At 36.2% G+C, this 12,120-nt stretch overlaps 1 protein-coding gene across 1 annotated transcript in view; it reads right to left on the reverse strand.

Moving 5' to 3' along the window:
* Nucleotides 1–12,120, reverse strand: part of UCHL5 (ubiquitin C-terminal hydrolase L5) — a 73,580-nt gene that overhangs the window by 28,781 nt on the left and 32,679 nt on the right. Inside the window, exon 4 of the mRNA XM_007952161.2 lies at nt 56–181. Coding sequence (XP_007950352.1) covers nt 56–181 — 126 coding nt within the window. The remainder of the gene's footprint in view (nt 1–55; nt 182–12,120) is intronic.

Here is a 12,120-nt window from a genome sequence, read left to right on the forward strand (position 1 = left end):
TTAAAATAAGAACTATTATAAATAGGGCATTTTGGGAATAAGAAAATGTACTCACAGCTGCATCAAAACTTTGTGAAAATTCCTTAAATTCTGATAATGTCTCTCCTAAATGGACATCTTGATGGGTACAGTTTAATAACACACTTACTATGGCTTGAGTAGCACAAGCATTATTAATTACCTATAAAACATAAAAGCAAAGATATTAGCAATTTATTTTTTAAAATGTGGTTTTGAACTGGTGACAGTAACCTCAAAAATATAAATTAAGGTTAAAGTGTTCAAACTTATTACATAGTCTTAGCATAAACATAATAAACATATTTAATTTGTATTCTAGTCTATTTCCAGTGATGTGCTGGAATTCTAGAGTTGAAGATTCTAGAAAACCAAATAAATTAAATCCTCTTATAACATGAGTGAATACCAATACAGTTAGGGTAACCTGGCTAATTTTTCCTAATCTGAAACATAGCTGGTTAAGCCAAAAGAACCTGTCCTCACAATCTATTCACATTCCCTAAACTCACTTCCCTGTCCAAACTCAACTTATATTTCAGTATCCAGAACAAGCTGTCATCAATTTTGGAGAAATTCTCAAACAATTCATATTAGTTTCTACCCTCATTTGAATTCCAAAAAGGGAATATATTGCCCACAAATTTTTTCCCTTTATAACATACAATCTTTACAGTGCAGTCATCTAGCTGCTAACTGTTCATTTTACAAATTATTTGGACTTACATTCTAGTCACAGGAGAAAACATTTAGAAAGCACTTATGTGCCAGATACTTTTCTAGGTTCCTCACAGGTATTATTTTAATCCCCTCAACAACTTAAGACAATGGAGAAGTATTATTATCCTCATTATACATTTGTAAAAGCTGAGGCACAAAAACATTAAGAAAATTGCTCAAGGTTACACAGCTAAGCAAGGGGCATATAGTCTGATTCTATAATCTGTGCACATAGGCACCACACATATTGTGGTATTGTGGTCTTCCCCAACAAGGTTATAACCTGCCTATGGACAATGGCTTCTTCTCAACACTGTGCAGTACCTACAGGGTTGAGATCAGAGAGTTGGAAAGAACCTCAGAGATAATCAGTGTGAATACCAACCAATAAGGTTAATTGTAGTTGTTGTTGAACTAAATTTGGTAAATGACTTTAAAAATTCAGCTTAGTCCCACTACTATATTTTGTTAGTGTAAAACCAAAAACTCAAATCCACTGGCATCAAGTTAATTCTGACCAATAACAGCCATACAGGACAGAGGAGAACTGCCCCCATAGGGCTTCCAAGGCTGTAAATCTTTACAGAAGCACATTGCCTCATCTTCCTCCTGCAGAGCAGCTGGTGGGTTTGAACCACTGACCTTTGGTTAGCAGCACAATGCTTTAACCACAGTGCCACAAGAACTCCCTTTTGTAATTATAAACCATTTTCCAATTAGAATCTTATCCTACAGTGCCAATAGTTCATGATTTTACATTTACTATGTTATCTATTTTTATCCTGATTTGGAAGAAAAAACTTGAATTATTTTCTCTCTATAATTTTTGTAATCTACTTTTTATGTTGCCAAGACTTTGGAGATCTTATAAATATTCACCAATTCTTAACCTTTTAACGTAGTATGTTTGAGAAATTCCTTCATATGAAACACTATGCTCTCTACTTGAGAATACTTGTCCCCCAATTCTCAAATATAGTGATACCACCACAGTTTTATAATTCCTCTCGTAAAGCATTTATCCTCAAAACTGTCTCTTAATTGATGAATTAGGAAAAGTGGCAAGAGATGTAGAACACAATTAATATTGCTGTTAATTTCTGTGAATATGTATTTTGATCTAAATCAGTTTCTTAGCAAATCTGAGTAAAAAATTTTAAAGACGAAAGGAGACTTCATAAAAGTAAATGAGTAAAATTTAAATAATACTTAGTGTTTCTTTACTGAGGGCTGAACTTATGTGGCGTGAAAATACCTGGGGTTAAGGGAAGTAAGAATAAAGCTGGGAGAAGTTAAAATGTACACATATTCACACATTTTTTCAAAATTATAACACATTGAAGATATAACAGCTATACAAGGGTAGGTTAGGTACAGAGGCTACAGCAGAGTATGAAATACTCTATGATCAAAGGACTCCACATCTATAATCCACAATTTCAGAAAATTTATTTTAAAAATTTAGAAAAAAACTCCCATGGTTATTGATATTTCTTTTCTGATATAAATAATGATTTACACTACCCATGATATATTACAAGTTACTATTTTGATTGTCAAAAATAAGTAATTGTTGTGTACATGGGTATGAAAATACCTCTTAATGTTTTAAAATGAGTTTAGTGCCACCAAGTGGTTATAGTAAGCATGTTCAGAATTACCAAAAACAAAAGTATATAATCAGCCATTCATTCATTCAAATAATATTTATTGAGCACCTACTATGTGCCAGCCATTGTGCCAGATGTACATACAGTGAAAAAGACAGATGTGCTTACTGACCTGATAAAACTCTTATAAAAATCACCTTATATACATCTATTTGGGAGAATTTTAAGTTCAAGCTTATGTCACAAACAATTCATTGCTGTATGTTATTAAGTAGTCCCCAACTTAAAAAAATATATATATAGTTTACCATTTTAAAATAAAGTGGTGTAGTTCAACAATAGAAGACAGACTAGCATAGCAGTCACAAGTAGAGCTAACCCAGAACTTTAGAGACTTTGGTTTGAAATCCTTTGAGAGGGCATAAACCCTTTAGTTCATCAGGGCTCTTTCACTCTCTACTTCTAACTTACACTCCCTACTTCATAATTCCATTCATACATTCATGTTTGTCAGCTTGATCCTGAAAGCATTTCACTTTGCACCCTCTGGACTAACTTCTTCTCATGGCTTATACAAAAGAACATGGCAGGTACCCAAAGAATTAATATTAAAATTGCAGAAAAAATAAACTGCATATAAAAATTATAGTTTATCTTGATTGAGGCATAGCTATAAGAAGATTTAATAATAAAATTTTAATATTCATTGTAACTCAAAAAAAAAAAAAAAGGTTGACACTGCTTGGTCACAGCCAGCTACCCAGAGGGACTGAGTAGATGAAGCCTGTGGGCTCGGGACCATAGTGGCAGAGGACATCAAGCTCGATTGGCATAACATACTATACAAAACATTGTTCTACCTCCTACTTTGGTGACTAGTGACTGGGATCTTAAAAGCTTGCAAGCTGCCATCTAGATGCAGCGATGGGTCTTTCCCTGTCCAGAGCAAAGAAGAATGAAGAAAACCAAAAATTCACGGAAACAATCAGTTCTAGCGACTGGTATACCAACCGATCTGCAGCCTATACAACTATGAGACCAAGAAGAACTAGATGGTGCCCGGCTACCACTGTCAACCACTTGGAAGGGGATTTATGTAGGAGATCCTGGATAGAGAGGGAGAACAATGTGAAACAAAACTCAAAATCATTTGGAGGAAAAAAAAGGGGAGGATCAGGTTGGCTGGGCTGATAGAGCCTGGTGGAACCACTGAGACTATGGCCCCTAGCTGCTCTTCAGGTCTAGAACTGAACCCACACCTGTGGCTTCCAGCCAAACAAAAGACAAGCATATGAGCTGAACATTTACCTGAGGAGATACACTTCGTGGAGAGAACAATCATGGGAGAAAGAAGGGCTGCTTATGCACAGGGAGACAGCTCAAGGGGCAAGAGTCCATGGAGGGATGGACACAGGGAAGAGGTTAACTATGGGGAGGAAGTGGGAGGGGAGTTGTTGCATTGTGGTAAATTGTGGTCAATGTCATAAGACAAAGTGTATATGAGCTGCTGTATGGAAAGTGAATTCGCTTTGTAAATTTTCACCCAAATCACAATTTAAAAAAAAAGGGTGACAACTAACCTGGGGTCTTCTAAAGGAAACCAAATCGAAAACAAACGCACTGCCACCGAGTCAGATTCGACTCACAGTGACCCCTCCTTGGGTTTCCAAGGTGGTATCTCTATGGAAGTAGATTGCCCAACCTTCCTTCCAAGGAGTGGCTGGTGGGTTTGAACCGCCAGCCTTCTCGTTAGCAGTCAAATGCCTTAGGCACTACACCAAAGGAAAGGCATTATTAAATAAGTAAATAAATAACATAAATACCCTGCCCATGAAGAATATGTACATGAAAAAGAGATAAACAACAGAACACTGAAACAAAACACAATGAAGGAATAGGTGATCTTGGAGTGGAGTATCGGAGAAGGTTTCTCTATGAAAGTGAATTTCAGCAGGGCTTTGAAAGCTTGGTAGGACCCAGACAGCAAAGAAGGATATTCATTCTAGGAAGCAAAAAGGGTATGAACAAAGAAATAAATTCAAATGTTATGTACAAAAAACAGTAAGGCATTGGTTTATATTGGTTGTAGCTATAAGATAATTCAATACCTTGAAAATAACTGACTTTGAGAAGTCAAGAGTTTACATGAAGAGTGCAAAATTTCTTCTAGGGAAATAACATAATAAAAATGTTTCAGAAAGATATAGCTTAAAACAAATTAAAGGGAGGATTGAAGGTAGCTAAAACTACAAACAGGATCAGCTGGATTGCTAACCTAATACAGATATGAAATAAAGGGTGGTAAATTAATGACAGCACACAAGAATGAACAAATCTGTCTTGAAAGAAGTACAGCCAGAATGTTCCTTAGACACAGGGTGGCGAGACTTCATCTCAAGTACTTTGGACATTATCAGGAGGGATCAGTCCTTTGGAAGGATTTCATGCTTGGTAAAGTAGACAATCAGCAAAAAAGAGGAAGACTCTCAACAGATGGATTGAAACAGTAGCTGCAACAAAGGGCTCAAACATGGTAAGGACTGTGAGGATGGCAAAGAACCAGGCATTGTTTCATTCTCTTGTACAAACAACATGATGGGGTCACTATGAGTTGGAACCAACTCAATGACACCTAACAACAATAATAAATGAACAGAGTAAACAAAACCACTCACACAAATATGCAAGTCACAAATCTAGGAGTCAGGAACATAACTAAACAAAAGATTAAAAAGAGAATAAGGGAATACCAATAACCACCATATGAAACAATTTTGCAAACTGAAGCTGAAATGGAGAAACGTGTTTGTATATATCTTACAAGAATCAACTACAGGAGAAATGAAAAAAGACTAAATAGTCCTTTTACTATTAAATAAATCGAAGTAGTGGTTAAAAATATTCTTATATAGAAAATACCAGGCCCAAATGGTTTTACATACTAATTCAAACAAAATACTACTAAATTCAACAATGCATAACAAAACAATACATCATGACCAACTGGAGTTATCTTTTATAAATCCAAAATTAAACCCAAACCCACTGCCGTTGAATGAAATTCTGATTCATAGAGACCCTATAGGGCAGGGCAGAATTACACTAAAGGGTTTTCAAGGCAGTAAATCTTGGAAGCAGACAGCTACATCTTTCTATGGTAAAGCAGTTGGTGGGTTCAAACTACCAACCTTTTGGTTAGCAGCTAAGCAATTAACCTCTGTGCCACAATGAGCAATTATTCTACATGCAAGGATGACTTAATATTGTAAAAATTCATATAAAATAATTTACCATGTTAAGCTAGTAAAAGAGGGGAAAATAATCATCTCTATAGTTGCAGGAAAAAAGCATCTGATGAACTTCAAGGTCCTTTCATAAATAAAAACTCTTAATAAATTAATAATGCAACTACTGTACTTGAAAAAGAACATCAAAAAGCAAAAAAGAGAAAACTTGCCCAAGTAAACATCATCCTCAGTGGGGAAATAAAAGAAACATTCCTTTTTAAATTACAAATGATTTTATTGAAGGTCCTAGCCAGACAGTAAGACAAGAAAATAAAGGCATAAAGACTAGAAAGGAAGAAATAAAACTGTTACTGTTTGTAGATAAGGATTGCTCTCCCCAACCAAAAAAAAAAAAAAATACAAAGAAATTACTAGAGATATCAAAAGATCTTATCAGGATGGCTAAAAATTAATATATAAAATTGAAATGGATTTCTTTATACCAGCAGCAGCAGCAAACACCAAGAAAATGTAATTGAAGAGAAGACAATTTACAATAGTAATAGATATCAAGTAACTAGTACTATATTGAACAAAAGATGTGTAAGCCCTCTATAGGGAAAACTAGGCAACTTATTAAAAAGATACTAAAGAATATCTAAATAAGTAGATATAGTTACTGTATTTGTGACTTAATGTCACAAAAGTACAATTCTGTACAAAAGTACAATCTGACCTAAACATTCAATGTAATTCTAGTCAAAATTCCAAAAGAATTTTCCACACAACTCAATAAAATGATTCTGAAATTTATATGATGACAACTGGACCAAAAATAGCAAGGACGTTTCTGAGAAAGAGCAAGGATATTAAATATTAGAACTTATGAAGAAGCAAAAGGAATTTAGATAGTGTGGTACAGCGATAGATAAACTGATCAATGAAACAGAGTAGAGAGTCTAGAAGACACCCAAACAGGTATGGATTTTGATATAGGACAAAATCTGACATGGATTTTGACAAGTCAGATTAGTAGGAAAAACAAAGGATGCTCAATAAATGCATCTAGGGAAAAAGAAACGGTAATTCCTCAGAAAAGATAAAACTGAACTTCTACCTCACACCATATATTAATACCCAACGTTTGATGAATCAAGAACACACATGTCAAAAATAAAGATTCAAATAAATATATATTTACAACTTCAAATGGATAACAGTTTCTTAAAACAAGATACATAAAGCACAGATTCTAAAATATAAAATTCTATTCATCAAAACACATTAAAAGAAAGTGAAATAAAAAGAATGTTCCCAACTTAAAAAAGCACTATTAAGAATATATACAAAACTCCTACAAATCAAAAAAGAAAAGCATAATCCATCTAATAGAGAAATAAACAGGAATTTCACAGAAGAAACACATGTGGCCAATAAGCACATGATGAGCCTTTCAATATCATTGTTGTTGTTTGCCGTTGAGTCGGCCCCGACTCATAGCGACCCCTCCTTGGGTTTCCAAGGCAGTATCACTACGGAAGTAGATTGCCAACCTTCCTTCCGAGGAGTGGCTGGTGGTTTTGAACCGCCAGCCTTCTGGTTAGCAGTCAAGTGGCTTAGGCACTACGCTACCAGAGCAGGAGACATGTACAAAAATATCTATAGTAGCATAATTTACAAAATGGGAAACACAAATGTCTATCTATAGAAGAGTAAGTGAAAAAACTGTATTATGTTCATGCAATGGATATCATATGACAAGCAAAATAAAATATGATTAACAGCTTATAGACAAATCTTAACAAAATATTAAATAAAAAAAGTAAGTCTCCCAAAATTACATATTGTATATTAAGTTAAAATTTTACATACATGTACAATTTTTAGGATTACAAAAAAAAAAAAAAACCCTACATAAAAAGGAAATGAAAAACAGAATTCAGCATGGATCTTAGATAAAACCAAATACCTCAAAATTTGTTTTCTTGGTTTGAAGGCTTAGGACAATTCAGTTAATTGCTATAATACAAGTCATAAAGTATATGTTCTACATCCCAGTGTGCTGAGTACTGTCTAGGGTCTTAAAAGCTTGTTAGTGACCATCTAAGATACAACTATTGGTTTCTACTTGAAGGAAACAGTCTACATGAACCACAACTTAATCTACCCTGAGACCAGAAGAACCAGATGGTACCGAGCCATGACTACCAAACTTCTGCCTGGGGTCACATGGATGAAACTTGACAGACAGGAGAAAAAATATGGAACAAAATTCACATTCTTAGTAAGTCCAGACTAACTGAACCAACTGAGACTACAAAATCCCCACCCCCAAGACAATCGCCCTGAAATACTCTTTAACCTTGAGCCAAAACTATTCCCAGAGGTCACTTTTCAACTAATTAACAATTTGGCTCATAAAATAAAGAGTATCACCCATGAGTACCATGCTCCTTTAAAAAAATCATCTATTTGAGGCCAATTTACCCTAAAGCAAATATGAAAAGGTAAGGGGGCAGGGGGACTACGTTACTGGAAATGGTACAACCAGAATGGAATGAATGAAAATGACACATTATGAAAATGTAACCAGTATCACTGAATAATTTGTGTAGAAATTATTACATGGGAACCTAATTTGCTGTATAAAGTTTCACCTTAAATACAATAAATTATTATTTTTTAAAAAATCAGCATGGAGGTTACCATGAATGAGGAGAGACAGAGGGTGGGACTGTAGGAAATCATATCAATTCAATCCTCATGATTTCATGGATTTTAATGAGAATTTGCATACTTGCTAAAATTTATTTATAAATCAATGGTTGCTGCACTTTCATGGTCCTTCACAGACTTGTGCATGTGCAAAGGGAACACACATTCCTAGCTGAGACCGAACAAGGCTGGTTTAGTCATTGTTCATGAGCACTTCATAGAATATAACTACCATAAATAATGAGAATCAACTAGTTAGATGAAATTTATTTTGGTGTTGAGTTCTTGGGTGTCTACTATATTAGTTAAAATAACCAACAAAATATCCAAATAAATGAAAGGAAATGCATGGGCTAATCATAAGTGTGCACTATGGGTCAAGGATTTCCATAATCCCATTCTACGTACCTTAAGATCAATTTTTTAAAAAGGGAAAAAACACAGTAGTTATCATTTGATGTATCTTATCCTTCATACCCATATCTAAACCATTACACATTAAAGGTGCCAACTGGTTTATCCCCTAAGTATTATTCAAACCTGTCCACACCTATCTATCAGAATTTTGTCTACTTTTACTGGGATTTCTTTAAGAGCCTCCTAACTGCTATCTACTCAGATTCTACACCACTCTCTCCTCTGATGCATTCTGTACACAGTAGTCAAAGCCGTTGTTTCTAAGTGAAAATCTGATCTTAAGACCCTTCTTAAAATGCTTCAGTAACATTCTATTGCTTTCAATCATGGCCTAAAATAAAATAAAATGGCTTAAAATACCCTGCATGATCTGATCTCTGCTTGCATCTGTGGCAGAATGCTGCTAGTTGCTCTCCAATACCCATCTTCTTCTTCTTCCAAAGGAGTAAGTCCCCAAACTCTTTGTAGGCCCATAGTCACCTGTAATGAAGACAACTCTCCTACTCTCTTTTACTGCTAAGTAGAGCCATAGACTGGCTGTTCAAACCCACCAGCCACTCTTCAGAAGGAAGACTGGGCAATCTGCTTCTGTAGAGATAACTCCTCGGAAACCAAGGAGAGGTTGCTCTGAGTCGAACTGACTCAACGGTGGTGAGTTTGGTTTTGTGTATGCGTGTGTGTGTGTGCGTGTGCATGCATGTATGTGTATCATGTGACTGAGTCCATGTCAAAGGGAAGTAAGCATGTAATGTGGGCTATTTTCTAAGAATCCTTAAAGAACAGGGAATATGTTATCCCTTTCCTGCTGTCTGAAATGTAAAACAGAGAGAATGGCTGCAACCCAGCAATCATCTTGGACCATGAAGTAACCTTTAGAATAGAAGTCACACGCAAAGGAACAAAATGAAAGAGCTCGCAACCTTGACAGTTCTTAGTTCGGGGGTGGGGGGGAACACCTTCTATTTTGTGTAAACAACTGGTTTCTATACTTAACCAAATTTGATCCTATGTAGCACTTGTTCAGTTTCAAATGTTATGCCATCCTCCCCACTTTACTGTCTACATTGGCCACCTTCTGGTGCCTTTTACTAATCTTACTCCCTTTTGTTATTATCAAGTTGTGACATTTATCTAGGATGATCCTCAACTCCTATTCCCCTTTAATACCTACCTAACTTTTAGATTTCAGCTGAACGGTCACTCAAGGATGTTTTCTCAGACTTCTGTGACTAGGCCAAGTCCCACTGTTTTATGTGTGTAGTAAAGAATTTAACCTTGCCCAAGAAAGGTCTGGGCTTTGCCATCAATTTACAGAGGTGATCTTTAAGCTCTCTGAACATCATTCCTAATGTCTTTGTGGACATGGGGGATTTAGGCTATACCAGATAGTCTAACAATGTGATTTAGGATGGGGTTTTGGGTTATATCAAATAGTGTAACAATATGACTTAAGGTGGGTAGGAAGGCCACACCAGAGAGTCTAACAACTAGACTTAGGATTGGAGCTTCGAGTCACACTTAACTGGAAGACAGAATTAATGAGATTGAAGACAAATACATGAATACTTTTTTGGAAAGGGATCAATCAGAAAAAAAGATCAAAACAAAATGAAGAAAGCCTAAGGTTTATATGGGATACCATCACAAGGAATAACCTACGTGTCACTGGAGTTCCACACCAGGAAGAGAAAAATAAAACCACTGAGAAAATTGTCCAAGATTTGTTGGAAGAGAATTTCCCTGATATGATAAAAGATGAAACTATATCCATCCAGTAAGTCCAACGAACCCCAAACAAGACAGAACCCAAAAGAAAATCACCAAGACATATCATCAAACTCACAAAAACCAAAGACAAAGAAAGAATCGTGAAACCAGCACGAGGAAAACAAAAAAGTTACTTACAAAGGACAACCAGTTAAGAAAAAGCTATGGGAGTTCCAGCAAGATGGTGGACTAGGCAGAAAGACCGCACAGACTCTCTTCAACAAAGAAAAGGGAAACCAATTAACACAGACACAGAAGATAATCTTGGACCCCTGAGCCTTGAAGGGAAGGATATAGAAGTGAACTAACCCCAACTAGCAGAAGAATTTGCATGAAAATACCAAAAAAAGGAGACATACAGAGCTGCAGTCTGGCAGTGATCCTGACAGCACAGACAGCTTGGAGATTCCTGAGTAGTGGTAGGACCTAAGTATTAACCTAAAAATCACCCTGCTAGCCAGGGACTAGAGAGACTGTGCAGGTGCCTGGGGAACAAATTGAGAAGGTGAAGAGAAAGGTGGGCTGAACTATGGACTTTTGCCAGTCTGGAAGGCGCCGCCATTTTGAAGGTTTAAAAAGCGGCTTGACTATTTTATTTTGGATATTTAAAGAGACAGCGCTCTCGCAGATTCCTGGGGCTTAAGAACACGTTCTGCTTTCCAGCAACTCCAAGGACACTTGGGACCTGCAAGACTGAAAGGGTACAACATTCCTCTTGTTACTCTTATACCCCACACCCACTTAGTGAACAGAGGGGCGGCCATCCCACACTCCCACCTACCTTCTGGGCCCACAGGAACTCCATGAGAGTCTGTGTGCTCACACGGAGGCTGGGTGCCCTGCCCTGTCCTCCACTGATGTTTTTTTTTTTTCTCTTTATTTTTATTTTTTTCTTTTGCACTTTCTTTTTTCTGATTAGTCTCTTTTATTTGTCTGTTTTAAAACAACTAATATTATTAATACTTTTGTCCTTTCTATTATTATTCATAATCTTCCCCTACCAGGTCCTACTTTTCAGCACTTTTTCTTTTCCCTGTGCCTGGCTGAAATTTCCGTTTTTTTTTTTTTTTTTTTTATTTAAGGTTTTTCTTTTTTCTTTTCCCATCATTTTCTTGTGATTAACCCCGTTCCTTGATTTTCTTTTTTGCATTTTTCCCGTTTTTTTCTTCATTTATTATTCTCCTTCCCTACTTTTTTATTTCTTAGTGCCCTATCCCCAGATATTGCAGGTTCTCTTGTTTTTTCAGTTTTTTCCCCTTTTTTCTTTTTTTGGTTATGGCTCCTGTGTGATTATATGGTTCGTTTTTTGCCCATGGGCTTTTAGTTTTTTGATGGTTATTCAATTGTATTTTGTGTTTAACTGAGTGGGAGACAACAACAGTCCCCATAAGAAACAAAAACATCCACACCTTCTGCAACTTCGCTTACTAAGCGAGAGCCACTACCTCCTTCTCCACCAACAGGCCAATGATAAAAAACCACCAAAAAGAGCCTGAATCACCTTTGGCTGCTCTTCACAAACAGTTAACAAAGATCTAAATACAACAAAGCCATGATGCCTCAGAAACAACAGACCATCACAGTCCATACAAAGAAACAGGATAAAGTGGTAGAAACAAGGGAGCAGGATACAGACCCAGAACACA

The sequence above is a fragment of the Orycteropus afer genome, unplaced genomic scaffold, assembly GCF_000298275.1.
Source record: "Orycteropus afer afer isolate SDZICR_OR568_19922 unplaced genomic scaffold, OryAfe1.0 scaffold00326, whole genome shotgun sequence".
Taxonomy (NCBI): domain Eukaryota; kingdom Metazoa; phylum Chordata; class Mammalia; order Tubulidentata; family Orycteropodidae; genus Orycteropus; species Orycteropus afer.